The 22,796-nt window shown below is 39.9% G+C and overlaps 1 protein-coding gene across 1 annotated transcript; it reads left to right on the top strand.

Moving 5' to 3' along the window:
• Positions 1–608: 608 nt before the first annotated feature.
• NHLRC3 (NHL repeat containing 3) lies at positions 609–6,087 on the top strand. Its single transcript, XM_009703645.1, has 6 exons — positions 609–758; positions 1,626–1,773; positions 2,291–2,491; positions 3,616–3,707; positions 5,263–5,375; positions 5,859–6,087. Exons 1-6 carry the CDS (start codon positions 654–656, stop codon positions 6,085–6,087), a joined length of 888 nt encoding a protein of 295 aa, XP_009701947.1. The 5' UTR covers positions 609–653.
• Positions 6,088–22,796: the final 16,709 nt, after the last annotated feature.

The raw sequence follows: 22,796 nt of genomic DNA on the forward strand, positions 1-22,796 counted from the left end.
GATGCAAGTGGGGAGGGAATAGATGTAAATAACTTCGGGGAAATCACTTAAATATGTATAAGACTTCCAGGAAATGACATGAATATGAATGACTGTCCTAAATAAATTTGTGGAAGTTGGACTAACCAGTGTGCAAGCAGGAGGATCACGGGGGTGATCTCCCGTGCACCCAGCGCTGAAATAAACCTTTGCTTCACAGACTTTGTCCTCTCTTAAAAACTACATAGGTGAATGTTTCTCACATTCCTGAAGCGGTTATTGATTCTGTTGCATTTGGAACCTTCTCTACTATTTTCCTCCTTTTGGAGTGTGATTTACAGATAGTAATAGCAACTTCGATGTAGGAAATTTCAGGGTGTGTTTTTTGCCTTCTAATTCCAGAGCTCCTCAATCCAAAGGACTTCATTAGCGAATTTCCAGTTTGTCAACATTTTCCCGTCTGCAGTCCAAAGCCCTAGCTATAATCCTGTTTATCTATCTTCTTAATTTAAATTGAATAAATCAATTTATGATTCTTCAGTACACGGTTACTTTCTAGTGCTCATTTTTGTGATCCCATTGTCATAGAATTTAACTACTACTGGATATTTATTTTGTATTTTCAGGTTTTAAAAGCATATGATTACTTCTCTCCTTGGAAAGGACAGCAACAGATGTACAAGCTGGACATAGGCTGGCCTAAAATTCCAGAATACTTCACTGGCCAAACATTTTGTGTTGCTGTTGACTCTCTTCATGGTTTGGTCTACGTGGGACAAGTGAGTGAGAATACTGTATTTTTCTCCTTCTTGTTCTAGTGTATTTTTGCCTTTAAAGTGTCTGGTTTAGATTAGGATATATGTGTGTGTGTCTGTATATGTATGTGAATAATTATTGTATGAAAATTAGTGAAGATATAAGTGTAGATATCTCTGCTATATTCATTTTTAAAACAGTTCTGGCACCACACTTATTTGTGCTTTTACAAGCATTACACTTCTGTGGTATGAATGCATGATCCAACTTAACTGAGTTACAGTAGCTTCTTCTCTTAACTGTAAGGTAAAATGTGATTCTGGGGTAACTGAATCTTCCACTCTTTCAGCCTTTGTCCCATGAAATCAAAACCATGCAGCTCTTTCAGCTAGTTACAGTAATTGGAGTTCAGTTATTTGCTTTACCCAATTCCATGCATTGGTATCTCTAAGTCACGGATAAGACATTCTCTCCATGGAAAGTGATGGGATTTAATTATAAAACATGGTATGAGTACATGAGTACCATGCAGCTAATAAGTACAGTTACTGTTTTTCATGCCTGTGTTACGCTTGGTGTATTTTTCATCAAGAACATAAAAACACAATTCAAAATGGAGACCACGATAGCTGCAGGAGCTTGGCTTCTCTGAAAATTGGACTTTATGTGATTTAGGTTGAAACTCTAGAATGAGTGGAAGGTTTTGCATGCTAAGCTTAGACCCTTCTCTCTCTTTCCTTTTCTAGCTGGAAAAAATGAGATCTAGCAGACAATCTCAGGAGATTCTTATGAGTCATGAAACATTACAAAAACCTTACAAAGAGGAGATTATAAAAATATGATTACTTGCTTAATGTGTTTTCTTAATAGACCTTTTTTTGCCTTTTCAGAGAGGAGACAATGTGCCAAAGGTACTTGTGTTCTCAGAGGAAGGCTATTTTCTTTACTCCTGGAATGATACAGTTGAAATGCCTCATGGTATCTTTGTATTGAACACCGCAATAGATAGTTCAGTATGGATCACAGATGTTGGAACAGGTATGCATGGTGGTGATCTGAGAAGTATTAGGTGGGGAAGAAAATGCTAATACTGCAGATATTACTTTAAACAACTCAATTATTTTAGTCTCTCAACAATTCTGAGACACAGTTGTGCTTTTCTTGCTGTGAACAAACTTTTCAGATGCTGCACAAAATACTTTGAAGGTTCATGAGTTGTGCTGTGTGTCTGCTTATTGCTTTTGAACTTAGTAACTGCTCACCCCACCCCACCCTCCAGGAGAAGTATCAGGGGAAAAAAAAAAATCTTCTGGCTAGACTTACTGTCTTATTGTCTGTCCTAGGTTTGGGGACCTTAATACAATGGATGAATATTGTTGTAACCTATGGATTTACTAACCCACAGTTATATTGTCGCTATAGAATTTTGTCTTTTTGATTTATTAATATCACTTGTGAGTATCAGGAGATTTTCTTTCCTAATCTTTGTAATTGGTTTTAATACTTCCATTTTGTTTTGTTAAGATGTTTTTTGCACTTTGTTTTCTTAATTCAGGGAAATATGGGCACACTGTGAAACAATATAGCCCTTCGGGTAAACTTATGCAGATCTTGGGCACGCCAGGTAATGCTGGTTCAAGTTTGATTCCCCTGCAATTTGATCAACCAGCAGAGGTCTTTGTAGAGGAAAGTGGAGATGTCTATGTTGTGGATGGAGATGGAGGAATGAATAACAGATTACTCAAACTATCCAACGGTATGGAAAAGTTAAATTCCACAGTAGCTGACCATTGAAAATTGAAGTTTAAATAACACAGCTTGAGAATACTTTTAAGCAAGGACTAGGCAGAGCTGTTATTTAACATTAGTTTGAAGACTTTGTTGAATCAGATTCTGTTTTACTGCTTTTCACTTCAGGAGAAAGCTCCTAATCATTTATGACAAGAGGCTGAGAATGGGTTTGTTCAGCCTTTGAGAGAGAAGGCTTATTGCTGTTTTCAAGTCAGTAATGGGAGGGTTTAGAAGAAGACAGCCACACATTACTTGGAGATGCACAGTGAAGAATGAGCAACACTGAGGAAAAGATGCAGGAGGGGTGAATTCCAGTTCAATTTTTGGAGGGAAAGATTCACAGTGGGGGTGATTGGTGAATGGTTTGCCCAGAGATGGTGTGCAGTCACTGCTCTTGGAGATGCTCAAAACATGATGAATGATGAGCAACCTGATCTAACTTCAGAGTTGAATTTGTTATCAAGGCTAGTCCTGCTTTGAGAATCAGGTTGGACCAGATGCTGTCTGGAGATCTTTTATACTTAAATTATTCCGTGGTTCTAATTAGCTTGCTCATATTCCCCAGTGAGATGATCAGTGTTGGTTAGGGCAGCGAGTGAGGAGTCTGCATATGCCTACAGTTGGGAAAAAGTGAAAGAGCTGCCATTTTCCTTTGTACTATCATAAAAACAGTCAGTTTCCTAATACCTACTTTGCAAAATGGTAAATTGTTAAAACGCAAAATTACCAGGTAACAAATATAAAAAAATCATTTTAGTAAACAAATTAATATCATAATCAGGTAACTTTTTTTTTTGTAATACGGTGCTTAACAGAGCCTTGGATTATGGCTCTTGTGTACTAGTGGCTACGTTTCTGTAGTCAGAATTCTGAAACCACTAATAACAATCCAGTAGTCACTGTAGTAGTTCCAGTATTTCTTGGGTTTATATATTGGGAGTACTGTGTTTAAAAAGTCTGAGTTTAGAAATTTCACCTTTAAAAAATAACTCAAAGTAACTTTGCAGGGGAATGACTTAAAGTTGTTTTACTTGTTGTTTTCTTACTGTGACTTTTTTACTTTTATTTTTCATGGTGCTAATGGTTTAGATTACAAAGAGATATGGCTGACTGGAACAAATGGGACCGGCATTGGTCAATTCAAGATTCCTCACAGTGTAACAGTGGATCCTTTTGGACGGGTAAAGAATAAAGGGAGAAAATTTTTTCATCTTCCAACAGACTTGTTTACATATATTTGGACAAAACAGATTGTATTTCTTTTTTAATCAAACTGTTATGATCTGGGTCATTTTATGGGAGTTATAGTTTTCAGTGTGGTAGTGGTCATGAGCTGAAGTTTCATACTGCAGATCCTAAGTAGCTGGCTCCAAGGTTAACACAAGGGTTCTGACTGGTTACACTGCCAATGTCCAGCAACAACAGCCTGTTCCTCCTGCAGTTTCTAACAGGCTGTCATTGTGAGAGTACAGGAGAATTACGTTCTGTAATAAATGTCTGCCCAAGCCCTTACATTTCTTCAGGGGGTTTTAATTTCATATTTGGAAATTCCAAATAAGCTTAAGATGTTAGTAAAGCTCTAGCTAGATTGTGGACATCAGTCCTTTTCTACATGCAGCTCAAGGCATTCAAGAGTCTACTTCTGCCAGATGTTAATCGCAGTTTGGCTTTTCCTCTTCTGCTCTTGTGGAGGAATTATGCGGTTGCTTCTTAATCTGTTTCAGGGAGAATAAGATTGCTTGACTAAAACATCTTAACTCACTGGTTTGAGCTAATTCTGCTGATGCTGTCTGAACCAGAATAAGAAGTGTATATAAAAATCACTTCTCTGCCAAAACTGGCAGGGTAGGAAGGAGCAGGGGAGGGACATGGTCACTTTGTGTTGAAGGGTAGCCGTGAGTATATACATTCAAAGATAGCGATTGCAATGGGCTACGATTTTATTGCCAATGTAGTGTTGATCATCAGCCTCAGTTAAAAATAATTGTTAATTCCTAAGAAAGGTAAAAGAATGCTATAGTAGTGTTTCATTTGAAAAATAGTGATGAAAGATCTCAGGTCAGCTTGTTTATTGCTCCCTTTTGGGTGATATCCCAGAAAAGTCATGAAGTTTACTTATCAGACTGATGGGTTGTCAACAGCTAAAACTTCAATAATTGTAGTACAAGAGGTGCCTTCACTGGACCTGCCTAGTGATATTGCTAGCTCGCATTGTTTGTGAACCCAGTTAGCACAGGGTGGGACAGAGATAAGCTCGACAAAACATGCTGAAAATGCTCTTAGTGTTTAAGTTGCTTAATATTTAGAGTAGTATTAGGCATATCAAGAGTGTTTGCAGATGCAGTCATCATAGGCCTGGATCATGAAATGAGACTACTGTTGAAAAACAAATTGTTATCAAGTGACAGACAGGTATCTTTAGAATTAAATAGGTGGGAATATGTCCTCACTGGGGGGAGGTGGGAATCCTACTGAATATATTCATATCATAGCCACAAAAATGAAGACAAGGCACTGATTTCTCTGTTAAAGTAGTATAAAATAAATTGTGTATGTTAACTATGTGGCGGTTTTGTTTTATACCTGGAAGTCATATCTACTTATGTAGTTTTGAATAGGGAGGTACATTCTTCCGAGGTGTAATTCTTTTTTACTACAGGATACGTTGCTTTTGTAAAAAACTAATGCATTTGATTTGTTCTATTTGTGAACAGCCATGATTTTTGTTCTTGACAGGTGTGGGTTGCAGACAGAGACAACAAAAGAATCCAAGTTTTTGATAAAGTCACAGGGGAATGGCTTGGGTCTTGGAGCACCTGTTTTTCAGAAGATGGACCCTATTCTGTCAGGTATTGTTGATCAGTTCTTCTAGAAGCATGCAATTACGTAAATAAGGTGTACTCTTACTGGTGAATTAAAATGTTGATATTTAATGCCTTTAACTAGTTAACCAGTTTAACTAGTAGGGTTCTGGGCCCTAATCGTATGCAAAGGTCTGCGCAGTTGTTTCTTGACAGGGAAATCCTGGCTTTATAACAAGCCCCATGTGTTTGAGTGCAGGATTGAGAACTTCATTTTAAAGTTGTGTGTTGTTGACCTTACTGGTGCAGCTTTTACGGGAAGAGAGATTGTCTTGAATGAGTTTTCTGTAGCATAATCTGTCTTAGGGAGCAGCAACATGTAGAAAAAGGCTTACAAGTTACTTCTCAGTGTTTCACTGCATTTAGTCTGTTGTAGTCTTCAAAAAATTGACTATGAAGGAGATTTTGTTTCTTTAAAATGAGATGTCATATGGAGTTCATAATTCAAAAATATATTTCTGTCTTTCACAGATTTACTGCCAATTACAAATACCTGATTGTAGCTCAGATGAATATCAACCGGCTAGCAATCTTGGCAGCACCACCGGTTGGTTCTATTGGGGACTGTGTTATGGTCAACACAGTCCAGCTGGCAGATGAAACCAAACCACACCTTGTGGATGTAGACATGAAGACTGGAGCAGTCTATGTTGCAGAGATTGGAGCCCAGCAAGTACAAAAATACATACCCTTAAGCTGATGGTTTCCCACAACTGCCATGGCACAAGCTGTGTGACATACGAGACCTATGCCCACATTTCCTTGAGTTTTCTGTAGCTTGTGTTTCCTTAGACAAGCACAGAACATTGTGCTCCCAGAACTCTACAGCTAAGAATCTGTCCTAGCTGTTCTGCAGTCCCGGAGAAGTACTTGGTCTTAAGCTGTTACTCATTTTAGTAATGCTATGGTGGCTTTTCCTTTTGTGGCTGGCAATTGTAAAATGACTTTGATAAGCATCTTAATTTTGTTATATAAAACTTTACAAACACAGCTGCTATTCTTAAATATATAGGGTCATCTTGGGGCTCCTCTACATAGCCTGTGTGTGTTGTTAAAGGAAGGTCAGAACTGTCTGAATGAAGTGTATAAATTATTTCCTGGGAGGCAAGCACCTTTTTAATGTTTCTCCACTTGTTTTTTTGAATCATTGTGCCGATACTGCCCAACAGTGAATACAGGGATGCATTATGACGTTGAATAAGATGCTGCTGGATACTGGTGTCAGTGCTGATACTGGCATCTGAATTAGGTGCTTAATGAGATAAGCATTGAAATTAAATTTTCAACTCTAGCTAAAGTGGTAAAGTCTGTAATAAGCTTAACTTAAATTGATATCAGGCACTTCGAACTAAATTAAAAGTATGTTCACAGCAGCCTGATTCTTAACTAAATCAATTCTTAACCTGATTTGATTTATATCAGCATGAGTTTTCTGTTCTGTAAGATTTCATAGTGGAACATATTGAAGTTCAACTCATTTAAGATCCTCAAGATAAACAAATTGCAATTTGCTTGGAAAGCCTTAATCAGCATTAGGGTGTGAGAGACACATGATTTTCGCCCAATTTCATTGAAGCCCTATCAGTTAACAGCAGTGCATCTGTTTTGATTTGGGGATTTTTAACTAGTTTATATTCAGAACTTAGACTTCATCAACTCCATTAATGTCTAGAGTTAAGTTTCTTAAGCTGTATCTTAGCAGATATGTCCAAGCTCTGTCCTAAAAAATGCTGTCTCTTTCCATTTACAGAGCAGAGTGGTTCTGTTTTCTTTCTATGTTGCTACAAGATTTTAAGTTAGTTCACTTTACAGCATAGAGGGAACTGGGTAAAGGAAAATGAGATGGGGAAAATGGCATGGCAGAAATGAGACAGTGAGTAACTGATTACCTCTGTAAAGCTGTGAACCCACATTCCATATTTATCTACTAGCTCTTCAAAACACTTGGGAGGATTTTTACTGTTTCTACACCCTTACTCTACTGTGTGGACTATTTTAATGCTAATTACAAGCTAAGAGAGACAATTTTTTTTTCTACTTCCTTAGAAAGGGAATATGGGAAATAGAATTATTCTGATGGGAAATACCCACTTTGGTGAATATTATCAAAGGCAAATGCTTCTTAATTTGGCAGGTTTCAACCTACGATCACAAATTTGTGGGTCAGCAGATCGAAAATCTGTCCAGAAAAGTCAGATTGATATTTTCTGTGGAAAGTAACTCGGCTGTGGAGCCCGATGGCCTGATTTCAGTACTATTTGAGATTCATGCACTAAATGTGAACGCTTTATTGTTGGCTACATCCACAATAACAAAACCAGATCTTAACCTGGCTGCCCTCATGCAAGCCTCAGAATCAGAACTTCAGGGTTATACACTAACAAATATGGTCCATCATTCATATGGTCTTGAACGGGAGCTAGTAAGCAATATTTATTAGCTGAAAAAGTAGCAGTGCTTCCTCTAGACCTGGATGGATAGGTCCACATTGCGTGTGGATTTTCTAACTAGCTCGCCACTAGCTCAGGGATCTCTGCTCTGTGTGCAATTTAGCTACTTCTCACCTACACAAGGTGGATTTATTTTTAAAAATATTACTGTAATAGCATTAACTATATTTGAGCATATCTTAGTGGTGTAAGGGGTCCAAGCACATCCATCGTTCCTCACCACATCCTTTCCTTATTTATTTTTCCTTTGTCACATCCATTTGAAACAGAACTCGAAGCTTTCTGGGAACATGCTTCTGTGTTCGGTGAAGGAGTAGTGCACTTTTGGATGTTGACGAAGAAGTTATTTCTACAAGTTTCTATTTGCTGCATGGATCGGCTCTCTTTTTACATGGGCTTTTGCAGCCCCTAGAAGTGGGGAGCATTCATCCAGTTTTGTCTGGCTTTAAGGAAACAGGCCATGGTACCAAAATGTGCCTTGCCTCTAGGCATTTGGGTGTCTGTGATAAGAAGGGATGCTCATTATTAACTAGTATGAGATGCTTAGGCGCCTTTTTACCTCTGCATCTATGACCAGACTGAGAAAATGTTTGATTTGTGCACTAACTTGCTAATTCTCTGGAGATTTTCTTATGTATCATCTTGAAACTGATCTCTGAAAAATTGCATAGTAGGATAATTTGATAAAATAAATTGAGAATTTCCCATTATGAAAGGCTTGGGTGTTTTATTTCTGTACTAATATCAGTACATTCCATTGCAATGGATTACTTTTCTAAATATGGAGTCCCCAGCACTTTAATAAGGAATTTAACAATTTCAGATACCAACATTCAAATGTAATCTAAAATTCCATGTTATCTTTATACATTACTATTTCTGTGGCCCATCTCTTTTGCATTCTAATTTATGTATCAAAAAAGGCACATAAATCTCTCCCAGATGTTTTCCTCTGAGTAATTAATAAAAAGGGTTACCTAAGTGCCAAGTATAAAAAAAATATTTAAACTGTATTCCCTTTTGACACTAATAGGGAAATTAAAAACAGACTATCAAAACGCTTCTTAATATAGAATCAGGTTTTATTTCCAGAAAAGATTTACCAAGCAATCTGTTTAGTTTTTAGAAGATCAAGAAGGGAATTCTCTATGAGTTAGAAATACTTGCACAGGAAGAGAAATAAAATACTAGTGTTAACTAGACAAGAAAGAAAACCTAAGGTGATTGCTAGAACCCCCCAAAAATCTAATTTTAGTTAATAAGTGCCAGCTTTTAAGTGTGAGAAGTAATCAGTGGAGTATCCAAGTAAAGGAAATAGGAATATTCCATGTTTTGATGTCTCCAACTTTGCAGACTTTTTTTTTTTAAAATGGATTCTTTTCTTTGGGTAAGTACCTAGATTGTTAACTGGGTAACATTCCCAGGAGGTAAGACCAGGTCTTGTAGTCCTCTCTGTTCTGATTCTAAGATCTATTAATACAGTTCACCTTGATTTTTTTCCTGTGATGCCAACCAGGCCTTTTTTTTTTTTTTTTTTTTTTGGTGATGTTGCGGTAGTCAGCAATTTATTAACAATATCTATCTGGCCAAAACAAAAGAAGCCTGAATGAGGTTTGTGCCATGCAAGATCAGTTTAGTGAGGGTGAACTGTCTCAATAAAAGCCGAAGGGGAAGGTGTGCAGGTATGTCTGTGGGTCTGCTCATTGCTGTGAGTAAGTTCATCACCTTAAAGTGGTTATTAACCTTTTTGAAGCATTCAGTAGTTAGTTATTTTACTTAACACTTTCTTAACAATTTCTAACCTGAGAAGCCCTCACAAGTGATCTGTCACCAAGAAGTGTGTTTGCAATCACTGAAGTTGCTTGTGTAAAACATAAGAGGGCACCAAACCCCTGCTGATGCTTGGCATACTCTGTGTAACTATATACTAGCAAATGTAAACAGCTGGTAATTTCTGAACATTTGGAGTAAGTCAACAAAGAGAATGAATTGCTCCAGACTTCCTTTCTCTTTTCAAAATAGATTGCTTTAAACATAAGCAGATAATTGTATTATAGTCATTTTGGCATATTACTACTGGATTTATGCCTATCTTTTATTTATTTCCATTGTTTTTTCTAGAAAAAAAAATCTGCAATTCAGTGTTCAGAGAGAACTGGGAATGGTGAATTGATTCTTCTAGTCCTTATGTCATTGATTTCAATGCAATTACTCCTGATATGTTGCTTTGGAAACATTGCAGTAGTATAACTGTAGCAGCATAATTAGACCAAGAGAGCAATGCCGGTTAAAAAAAGAGGTGACCCTGAGTGAGATTAGAGCTAAGCTTACTGGATCTCATTCACCAGTTTTATTCTACCCCTCCTTTCTCAGCCTTTGTCTAAAAACCTTGCTCTGAATTTGTATTATTATTTTATTCTACTTTTTTGGGGGATTGCATCTGCAAAAAATTGTAATTACCAGCAGTTGCCATAAAAACATTTGAACACAGACTTTTCTTCAGGTAAGTGATTCAAAATATTTGAGTCTTTCACTGTTCATAAAGCATCGAAGTCATGTTGCTTATATGAAATTTTAAAGTAGGAGCATATTAATTTATGCACGCAAGATGGTTTGTTACTGCATTAAAGCCAAAGTAACACTGATACAAATGAGATATTGAATAGACATAGTTTATCATAAGATCATGTGTTTTGAGGCTGAGGAAACCATATATAATTGTGTAACTGGATCTGCAAAACAGGTTAAAAAACTGCCCGGTTACATCAGGAATAAGCCTATTAATTCTGTCAGAGCTATGGTGGGATCTCTTACAAACAAATTAAGAAACCTCTTGAATAACTAAGATCTCTGTATTTTAATCCTTTCTAATAGTCAATAAACATCATTATAAAGGGAAGGTGTTACGTTTAGTCTGGATTTGTCTTCAACCTCATGTTTTCTGTTTTTAGCTAGCTTAAAGACCTAATATGGAAATTTTTTTTTTCTTATCCCCCATGGAGTCATTTACAGATGATGACTGAGTCATCTCTTGCTCCGCTCCTTGTCTAAACTGCATAGATCAGAAAACTTGCCTTGCAGTGGAAAACTGGTATGGCTTCAATTTCAAAATGTTTTCATAGCACTTTTGGATTTGTTTGTTTTTAATAAAAAGAATGTTTACGGCGTGACAGGAAGTCTGGATATGAGAAATGCCAGCACTAAACATATCTATGTGCTGTACAGGAATAATCCTGTCTCCCCATGATTTGATGTAGCTGAATTTGTTCCTGGTACTGGATCTCAGTACAGTACTGTCTCTGACAGTTGTCAAAGAATTTGGGTGACTAGGTGGTCAAGGTGTAAAGGAACCAACCCTTCTGGAAGAACAGACCAGAATAGATACTGAGTTTTTTATCTGTGCTTGCTGTTTAAGTCCTTAGCAAACTTTCCATGCTGTTAACATTTTTTGACAGAGTCCTAATCAGAAGATCTGGCTGAAATTGAAGTGTCAGTAAATGGCTTATTAAAACAAACTAGTAAATTGCTAGGAGATGTTCATTTCATTAAGGTCATTCAGTATTTTCAGAAGATATCTGAAATACAACTTCTGCTTAGAACTGCCTTAGTACTAGAGGAAAGAAAAAATTGAAAGTATGGTTAAAAGAAAGGGAAAAAACAAACAAACAAACAAACAAAAAACCCCCACACACATATGTGTGAGGATTCTGTAGAATTCCAACAGAATTGATGGCTGTACCTTGCCAATTGACATAAACCATAATGAAAGAGTAGATGTATTGGATATACAACCATGAAATCTATATTACAGGTCTTTAGAAGAATCTCTGAGCATGTATGTCAGGATGATCTGGCTAATAAAGCTTGCTTAAATTTTCCAAAGGCTTTTGGCAACATCCCTTGCCAAATGTCCATAAAGAAATTGTGTGGAATAAGAAAGAAGGGATAATTATGGAAGACTAATTAGAAGATTATAAATGAAGTGTATTAAAAACTAGTTCTGTGCTGCTCAATATATTGATAAATGATCTGGAAATGGACTTGGGAAGTCATGGACAGAATTTACTGACAATACGAAGCTACTCAGGCTGGAGAGTAAAGATAAAAGCTGCAAAGAGTTGCAAAAGGGTATCATGAGATTGAATGACTGGGCAATAAAATGGCAAAAGGAATATGACATTGATAAATATAAAATCAGGCACAATTAGTAAAAAGTAGTCTAATTCTATATGTACACTATGATAGCTTTGGTATCTATTGCCATTTAGGAAATGATCCCAGGCTTGTAAAAGATATTTCTCTGAAAATATCAGCTTCCAAACTTGGCACCAGTCAGGAAACAAAGAGAATAATGGGCGGTACTAGGAAAGTACCAGCTAATCAAACAGAAAGCATTGCAATGTAATTAGGTGGATTCCTGGTGCTTTCTCATTTTGAATACTGCAGGCAATTCTGGCTCGTCTTTCCCCTTCTAATCTCAGGAAGGCTACAGTGCAACTAGAAATAGTAGAGAGAGGGGGAAGAAGAGTCTGTTAAAAATCCTTGACTGTATCCAGCTAGCATGTGCAGTATCATCAGCATTTCATCACTTAAGGCATCTGCATGAACATGCCTTGTTCCTTATAGCTGCTGCTCTGAACTAGTTCGGCTTCAGAACTCAGAGAGGACTTAGAGTCTGCCGGTATGCAAAAGTGGGGTGGAGAATAAAGATGGGCAGAGACATGTGGTGTCTATTACGCAGGAGAAGTTAGCTTGAAAGGAAGGTAAGAGTTTGCAAATATCCTAAGGTTTTAGTGTTGAAGGCACTTTTTGAATTGAACATACAGGCACAAAGTCAGTTCATTGGTCTTACCAAAAATCAAAAGTTTCGGCAAAGAAGGCCAGAGTTCCCTTACCTTCGGTCTTTGATGTTCTCCCCAAGGGGCATTCCCTGGCTGCCCACGGCACCTCTCCGCTGTCCCAAAGATGAAAAGCAGTATACTATATCAGGTAATAAAACTGCAAAAAATGTAACATTTTTCTGTAACACATCATCACCTGTGGTCTGACACAAACATGAGGTAGCACAAGTGTAGGCTCATTTTTGTTCAAAGATCAGAGCACTCGACAAATCTTGGAATTAAAATGAAGGTGCTCTTTCAAACATTTTAATAATTTCCAGCCAAGACACAATGTGGATGGTTGTGCTGGTTCATTCTCCTGTGCATGGGTGTAGCTGGAACCAGCAGGCAGAAGATGACTTAGCTCCCAAATGGGGCCTCCTTATACATCCCAGCTGCAATCTTCATAGCAGTGGGTGGCTGATCTGCAAGCAAATACCCATATTTATCTCTACAGGGATGCTGTAAAAAAGAAAGGAAGGAAGACAGCATCCATCATATTAGGGGCATGTGCTTCAACATGTGTATAAATCTTATAGTGGAAATATGTCTTTAATCAATTAAGGAGGAGACCTGGAGGTCAGAGTGAGGAGTGGGGAGTGATTCTACCTAGCGTATTCCACACTAGCTCTGTATTAAGGCTCGCAGCATCTTACTTCATGCCCAGTCTAATTTCAGAGCTTTTAGGAATGAAAACTCCAGGAAATTGGTGTAAGAGTGGGAGATTATACTATAAGTAAGGGTTGCCATGATGTGCCTCCAGGGTGTTGCCTTAACAGGGCTTTGTGATGGATGATGCTGCCAGATGAAAACAGCAGAAAGAAAGCTTGAATCCTCTGTAAGACAGATAACCAGCTGGAGGAATTAAAAATATTTGGGATAATTTTTAAGGTGGCACCTTTCAATTAATTTGGAAATGCTGGCCTGTGTTCTTACAGGGATGCATGGTGCAGCAGAGAGCTCTTGATTTTTGTTTAGCCCAATTTCCTTGTTGTAGATTTCCTTCTTTCTCATAGACATCCAAGTCAGGAGGGGAAATACAGGTCACAGCCAATATTTATCAAACACCTTTTCTTAATTAAGCTGTTGCTATTAATAGAGTCAAGTTGTTATTAATAGCAGATAACTATTTCATAGCATCCCCACCTCACTGCTCCAAGCGCTCGGGCACACAGCTGCCCTGCCGGAGCACCATTTGGGGGGCCCACCCCAGCTCTCCCAGGAGCAGAGGGTCACCCCGGAGCACTGGTGATGAGAAGGCCCCTTGGAGGGTCCAGTACTTCATGCGATGCCTATAGACCCTGCGGTCTCTGTGAGCGCACGGCAGCCACCGCCTCCCTGGATGCGGCCAAGTTGCGTGGCCACTGCTCACGGCCAGCCCTGTCCGCAGCTGAGCCCTGTGGATCTACCGCCGGAGCTCACCCAGCTGCAGAGGGCTGCCACACACAGCCCCCGGCATGTACTTAGCTTCTCTCTGGCCTGCTGCTTTCTGGTCGTTCTTTCTCCATCCCCACGCAGTTTTTAGCAATGCACAAGTCTTCATCCCTGCACACAGCTCACTGGAAGTGGATGGGAGAGGAGGACGGATTGCAAGTTAAGGAAACCCTGACAGCACTGGAGTGGCTTATGTTGAAAAACGTCTCTTTACTTAACCAAGCATTGCAAAGAAAGATGCAGCTTGTCTGAAAAGGCAGACTCGCTGACAGTCTCGGAGAAGCCACCTAAAGCAGAGCTGGCCACCAGGCTGTTCTAGGAAGGCTGCCGGGTGCTGGGAAACCCATGCGACTCTTCAGAGCAGTCATGTAAAGTCTGGTGCATCGTGTCTGCTTCTCCCTGTGCCCTTCCCGTTCTGCACCGAACCCGAGGGCCCTTTGGTCCTGATGGCTGCTCTCCGAGCACCACCTTCCTTCCCCAACAGAGGAAGCAATCACGCTACTGCTGTCAAATCCATAATGATCTGCAGACGCAAGCGTGGCAACTTTTGCAAGGAAAAACAAGTATCTCTTGTTAGCGCAAAATTGTGGCAGTTTAAAATGGGAGACAAGCTTTTGGGTATGCAAGGCCTGGTGTAAATTTTTTTTTAAACAACTATCACAGGAAGTATAATAAAGGATATCACTTCCCCCAGCGAATCTTGACTTGCTCAAGAAACAGAAGTCATGTAACAAATTCCAGATTGTATGTATTGCATCTCCTAAACATGCACACACACATGTATATAGATAAATGTATCAGGAGAGTTGTATGTGGCAGGTGCAGTATATATAATCTAACATTCATGTATTTGTATGTTATTTTTATTTAATTTTTGTGATCTAGTCTGAGTCATAGCCATGCTGGGAGAGAAAAGTGGTAACAAATACTTTTCTAATGAAACTGCCTAAGCCACCCAATATCAGCAGTAGTTCCCTGCTGTGTTTGCACTGTACATACATGCAAGAGAGACAACCCTTGCCCTGGGGGCCATTGCCACCGAAATGGGCTGGTGTAAAAGAAAAGCAATATATAATTCAGTAAGATAAATCAGCCAATCTGAAACCTCCATGCTTTCAAAAGAAGGTCCATTTTGGTGTGAGGGATCCATTAGATCAGCTCAGGTGTCCCAAGAAATGCTATTGCACCAGTCTAACTCACTGCATTAATTCCAGTGTCTGAGTTTTAACGGATTTTATGACAGCCTCAGTTCTCATTGTTCTGCTTGGGGGAAATTTCATCTGGGATAGGAAAGGAATAATAGCTGCTTGACCGAAAATTTTTATCAGAGAAGAAACATTTGCAGCTTAATCTAAAAATCTCAAACCCCATAATTATTTCAAACGAAAAAAAAAAAGTGCTTGGATTATACAATACATGAGATAAAAGCCTGTGCCTTGCCAAGAGAGCTTGACATAAGCATGTTACAGATAACGGAATCAGTGGAAAAAATGAAGAGATAGGAAATTCTGAGCACCTTCTAAAAAGTTTTATTATAAACACACTTGTTAGCCTGTGGAAGGATTTATTTTTCACTGTAATGTGGTTAGAGGTGAATCCAAGTAAACAAAGCATTCCAAATTTAAGTAGACCACAGTGGCATTTCATGAAAGTATGAGTCCATGAGACAGACTGGAAACATATCCTTTTTCTTAGACAAAGCTTTATGCAAGCCTAGTCAAATTAAATGTGATTACCGGTGCACACATTTAAGAGTTAGCACCAGGATAGAGCTATCCCGGGGATAGCGGTTTCAAATCTGAAGTGTAGATTAGACTCCAAATCAGGAATGGTAATTGGTGATATTTAAATAAACATCAGCGGGCCGAGTGGCCGGTAATCCCATTGCTCATCCCTTGCTAGCCCATGCCTCCTCAGCGAGAGTGAGTGGCAAAACTGGGTACATCCTCTGAAGCGTAATAATTAAATGGGCTGAATCCTGAACGGCCGGGTGTTCAAAATGCAAATGCTGCCGCTTTTTTAAATTCAGCAGAGAATTTATTAGCCTTTTATATAGATAATCAGACACAGTGGCAGAGGAATGAAGGTTAAAATTGAAGCAACACTGGCAAGCCAGAAACTGTGGGACAAATGCAACTGAGTTGCTTCATTCTTGTTGCAGGATAAGACTATTTTAGCTGCTGCAGTTGGTTTAATTGCCTGGCCTTAGTTTTTTGAGTGGGTGAAAGCAAACCCGGAGCCTTATGTTGGTCCCTTACTTTTTGTTTTCCTGCTCGCTCCACAAAGGAAGGGAATGAAAAGGGGATGCTGGCCGCTGATCTTGCACCCGTGGGGAGCAGGGCTGCCTCTCCGTGGCATGGACAGGTCTCCAGGTGCCCAACACGGGCAGCTTTTGCTTTGCATCAACCCCGCTCACCCACGGACCACCCCGAGGGGACAGACGGGGAGGGAACAGCACCAACCCTGGACAACTTCTCCCAGTTTTTTGCAGGTGCCTTACTTGGGGACCAGTGTTAGACCCTAACCTCTGGTGTCCTGTTCCTCCTCTTCAACAAGGCTGCTGAAGAAACTGCCAGGGACTACGGTGGGGCTTATCAAAATACGAGCTGTGTGATAGCTAAAGCCAATCGTGTCACCAAACTGAAACTTTCCAACATTTGCCTTTATTAGACGCTGGTTTTGTTTGCTTTTGACCCCTGAAGTTGAACTATCCAGGCTGAAATCATCCGTGCGATGGATTTGCTTTATCTTCTGCTGAAATCAGTGACTTCTCAGGAAGTATATTGTTTTCCACTTATTTAGAAGAATTATAAAACATGGAGAAGCTCTTATGCCTTCCTACTAAATACGGCTTTAAATTCAGCAAAGGACATGTCCTCTGCATGAGATAATTTCCACTTGTTATTCCTGTGGAAAATATGTGAATGTTTGGCTGTGCAGTGAGCCTGGAGATGTCCAAGGAACGAGGAGCTGGAGGAGGAGCATCCAGCAGAGGACACTGAATAAGACAGGAGCCCCTGGGGAGAAAATAAATTGGCAATCATGTTATTAAAGATTGTAGCCATGATGCATGTGGGGAAAGGTCAGATTTAGGGTAACACAGATAGCATTAATTCTGACACTTCCTAGGCTTTTGACTGCTTGAGTTAGTAGACTTAATAAGGTTTTTAATGTGCATATGTGCATGTAAAGTAATGTTTTTTGGCAATGTCCCTTTAACCTAGTAATCCTGTTCGCAATTCACAATACCTAAGCACACAATATCACTCAATGAAAATAACTGTTGTGCAAAGTGAACCCTAAGATATAGCTGAGGAGCACATAAAATTACAATGCAAAGTCGGCTTTTGGTGTTACTGAGAAAGAAAATAATCCGTGTCACCAGAGGTGGGCTGCTGCTTTGGATCTTATCCTCTCTTTACAGTTTTCCTTATAGCTATGTCCAATGGTGTTTCCAGTGTATGTGCTTAAGTGGAGGGGAGAAAACTGTTCACTGGAAGTCTCAAGGACCTACAATAAAAACATTCTTCCTGGTTTGTCAGTTACTTATTTTTGTTACTTTTGTAATCAGCTCTATCTTTTGCTCCTTCTTAGCTTTAAATTTTCTTTTTCTCTCCTTGCCTGTACACAGATACACATACAGAACAGACCAGTGTCCCCTCTCACAGTGTCAGATTCAAAAAAATAGCTTTGAATGAAAGATGCTTGCGGTCTTTTGCAAACAGAAATAGTAATTTGAGTCACAAGAAGAAGTATTAAATAATTTCCCATACTGAACTACAATAGGTGTTTTGTTCTGTACACTTCTTATTATTACTCACTATTATTCTTATTTCTTGTATAGTTTTGATGGCTTTTAATGTGCTGAAGATGTTTCTCCAGAGTATTTTCCTAGATTCTGGTGAGCAGAGTTAGTTTATGGTTGGTCCTTTCATCTTCTTAGCATCTTATTACTTTATGAGTTAAGATTTTATGAGTAGTCCTATCTTGCTAAAATTTGCAAATCAAATTCCTTTTAGTTTAAAGGAGAATGATTTGATGGTAGTGTCTGCTGGGTTCAGTTAAAATAAATCAAAACACACTCAGTGTAGCTGAAATTGTCTTGAAAGCAGAAAGGCAGTTGCACTGTAAATCTGTGGGGGTGGAGGTGATGAATTATGCTGTGAAAGAAAATGAAAACCAGATGGCACTTGCCAAACACCAACACAGTGCAATTATGCATAGTGGAGGCATAACCACATAGCACGTATACAAACCTGTTACCTAGATCCTCACTAGACTGCTGAGCAGAGTGAAGTTTGAGTTTTGCTAAGGTGTCTGGTGACATCGGTGTGTTGCAAGGTGAAGACAAAGCATCAGCTTGGGTGGAATGAGCCCAGAGTAGAGATGAGATGATGGACAGGCAGTTTGCCAGCAGCTCCCCAGCACTGATGGCTTTGCCCAGAACTGCTGCACTGTTTGAATCCCCCACCAGCATCTGCGAGGCAGGGAGCTGCTGCCTGCTCCAATATCGGGGTTGAAGTCTGAGTCTGAACAGCATGATCTTCCCCACTGTCTTTACTACAGTTCAGGCATCACTTTGGTGGCCATGGATACCTTTAAAACTGCAACTTCAGATGCATTATGAATCCAAATTCGGTATAACAGGAATCCAGACTTCATATAGGAGGAGACAAAACTTGTAGGAAAGATTAAAACCCTGACTGCACTGCAGCCGGGAATAAAATGGTCACTGACAGCTGCAGCAGAAACAAGATTTCCTCCTATGCAAATACACTGCATTTTTTTGTTGTTGCCAATATGACCCCACTCACTAGGACCGTGGAAAACACAAGCAGACACAACCTGGTGATGAGGGATTGACATCAGAGCTGCGTTCATTCTGCTGCTCCAGAGCATCCACAGTTTACAACCTGGGGAGTGGATCTGTAAGTGAACAGAAGCTTTTGCACAGCGAGTTATTGGTTATTAAACGTTGTTGTTTGAATTTCCTTGCAACTTTAAAGTAGATTTTCCAATCAACAGATGAGTCATTCCCCTAATCCTCTTTATTTTGCCAACAGACAAGTAAAAAGACCCAGCTGATACACAGCTTGGCATATTGCCATTTTATGATTCAATTTAGTATCATAATTGTTTGTTGTTCTGCTTTGTTTCTGTGAAATTGATGGATTATAATAATTATTTTGCACATTGCATTTCTCTTTTAGTCCTTAGATCTAGAAAGGTATTTGGACTGGTTTTCCTGCAAGTGAACCACAGTAAGGGCATGCCATTTTTATTTAGAGATACCTGTGTTAATCTTTATTATCAACATCTGCTATTAGCAACATTAAAGAGGAAAATCAATCCCCAGGAAAATCTTTCTGGGCATTTTCCCATCAGCTAAAAGGTCATGGCACTGCAGAGTTAAAACCTCATCATCTCTGCATGACTATTCTTGCTGGGTTTGTTCCAGTTAAAATATCTTTTGAGATGGCCATATGAGTGCTTTGTGATTGAATGAAGCAATTTATAGAAAATATGTCCCCTTTGGCCGCAATTTTCCGCCCTGCAGCTGAGATGCAGTAACTAACAGCACGCCTGGTGCAAAGGAAGGTACAAATCAAAACAGGAGAGGCTAACAGATCGTGTAGGTATGCATTTGTAGGGGTTCTGCCATGCTGAGGCCCTGCAAGGTGCTCAAGATGAAAGTTTAGTCCATTTACATTGCAAAATTGACCCCTCCCTCATCTCGGATGAGTATTGCATGTCGCAACACAGAAAGCCTCTCCCTGGCGAGAACGTCCAGATGACATCTCTCATCACCACGTTGTGCAAGGGTCTAATAGATCTGTCAGCTATTTTTCCTGCAAAACCCTCCTGCCAGAGGTGGCTAGGGGCCGGCACGGCAGCCTGCAAGCCCGTGCTGACCTGGGATGTGCAGCTCCTGACAGCTGCCCTGATTTACACCTGCCTGATGCTCTCCATGGGAAAACAATGTTTGCTCTTTTCTTTGGGCACCTGGAGGAGCGTCTGAATTGCAGATTAGAACGCTAGATGGCAAAGGCTATGTCCACATTATTAAAAACAGGAAAACAGGGGGTTTGGTCCCTACCCCTGGGTGACACGGACTGTCTTACATCTACGCTGCCAGGGCATGTCCCTTCCGTAGCATTCCCACCCCATCCTCTCCCTGGATGTCCTTTGGGACCCTGCTGGTGCCCCTCTGGTGACAGAATCGTTATTTGGATGGGTGGGAGGGACGGGGAGCTTTACCTCCCTTTCTTTTTCTGAAATAATCCAAGGTTTGCTCTGCAGCTCTGAATGGCATGAACCTGTGAGTGGGTGTTTTATTCCCACCAGTGTGTGGCACGAGGACATACGTCAATATTGGACGGTCAGGTTCACCCATGGTATCTCCTGGGAGGAGCTGCTGGGAAAAACTCCCCCCAGAAGCATGCCTGGGCTCTCTCTTGGAAAAAGCTCTTTGGAGTGGTCCACACAGCCTGTGAGCAAACAAAAAAATCAGCACAGAAGAGTTGAGGACCAGTGCTCAGCCCCACTCCCTGCCCCACTTTATTTATCTCTACTAGCACACCAGGAGTCGGCACCTTATTTTAGCCAGAACAGTGTTACCAAATGAGCAGAAAGGGAGTGACACGAGTCATATCCAACATTGCACACACTCACTCCCTGCCAGGAAGCAGACATTCCCATCAGATGCTGTTAGTTTAATCCAGGAAAAAAAAATAATCTCTGGCAGGGAAGGAATCTTATGTCTCTCACGTTAAAGTGCCTCTTGGGACTTCTCCCAGGGAACTCAGTGCATGCCCCACCTCTTGCTTAAGGTCCCATCCAAAATTATGGTTTCATCTTATGCAAAAAGCCCTAATTTTTGGCAGAATACTTGAAAAAAAAAAAAAATCTTTGGCAGGGAAGGAATCTTATGTCTCTCAAGTTAAAGTGCCTCCTGGGACTTCTCCCAGGGAACTCAGCGCATGCCTCACCTCTTGCTCAAGGTCCCATCCAAAATTATGGTTTCATCTTATGCAAAAAGCCCTAATTTTTTGGCAGAATACTTGAAAATGAATACTGCAGCACAATCATGGAAATTCTTCTCTTTTTAATAGGATTTTCTCCCTGGCTAATAAATAAATTGTCTTTCAAATGAAAGCTGCCTCTGACTCTGTTGTCCCACTGGATTCCAGCCCAGCTAAGAGAGATGGAAACTCCAGAGTTCTGCTCTCTCTGACAATGATCAATGCTGTTGAGTGACATGTAATGGCAATATCATTATTTATTTATTTATTGATTTGCCATCATTAATCTCTGTTACAGCTGCCCGCTGTCTCTCCCCACTGGTTTTAAAAGGGATGTTAACACTGAGTTGTTTTTCTTCCTCACAGTGCTTTTGCCACCCACCTCTTTAGTTGTTGTTATTGTTGTTGTCTCCTGTCTTATAGCCATGGGGACAGCTTTTTGCCATCATCATCCTTTATCTGCCTTAGAGTTAGCTCTTGCAGTCCTTTTTCCCTAGAGGGGGATGAATGGATGGAATAATGGGGCCAAAAATGAATGAAAGCAGCAGGGCTGCATATCCCAGAAGGGTAAAATGCTGACTTAACCAGCGCTGTTTTAAACAATCAACGTTTCTTCCAAGTTACCTTACCGAGCACAATCTCTGCAGATCATTGTGGACACAAGCTCCTCAGATTAACAATTATACATTTTTATTTATCTCTGAGGCAACCAGCACAGCAGCGGCACTTCTGAACACAGATGATAATTCACTTCTGGCACTGTCTTGTGCTGTGTTAATATGAAAATGCAGTGCTGATTTTGTTTGTTTTGTGTAAGGAACTTGATGCTAAATTTCCCCCTGCAAATCCAACAGGATCATTGCGGTTTAAGATAATTGCATAGCTTAGCATAGTTGTAAAACTGCAGTTGATTCTGGCACTAAGAGCCTGCCTTTGATGTGCCTCAGGTTCATCTCCTAAAATTGACTGCCAGTTTGTTCAACAATCCATCATTTATTTATTTATTTAAATCTAAAATAATCAAGATTGGTTCCCAAGGCTCTATGGACCTGCCATAATAAATTATGCAAAAATACCATTAAGTTAAACCTCAGCAGTTCAGTCAACCAGCTATCTACCTCCATTGTCAGCTGGCAAGCATCTCTACCTTCTCTGAAAACCCTCTCACATAAATGTCTTTTTCAGTGTGCCTGGAAAGTCAGCAAATTTGATGTCTTCAAAAGCAAAAGAGGAACAATTTCCAGAGTCATCAAATATAACACTTTACAAGTGCTGTGCTTTTCTCAGTTTCTAGGTCCTAGAGCTTCTGAAGAGAAGTCGTTTCTTGGTGTTTCAGACCCATTCCACAAAGGACTTTTTACTGTGCATACAAAACTGAGTGTGTGAGAGGACATGACACTCTTAATCCAAATTAATGAACACGGAGAATAAGTAAAACTGCAAAGTAAGACCATAGATATATTCTCTCTGCTTTCCCAGGCAAACACCATAAACTCCGAGCAGACTCTGAAGCACTGAACACAGCTCCTGACACACCAGTATCTTATACTTTGTATTGGGTTTGCGCAGCAAGGCTTTGTTGGCGGGAGGGCTACAGGGGGGCTTCTGTGAGAAGCTGCCAGA

This window comes from Cariama cristata, unplaced genomic scaffold (assembly GCF_000690535.1).
Source record: "Cariama cristata isolate BGI_N322 unplaced genomic scaffold, ASM69053v1 scaffold32127, whole genome shotgun sequence".
NCBI lineage: Eukaryota > Metazoa > Chordata > Aves > Cariamiformes > Cariamidae > Cariama > Cariama cristata.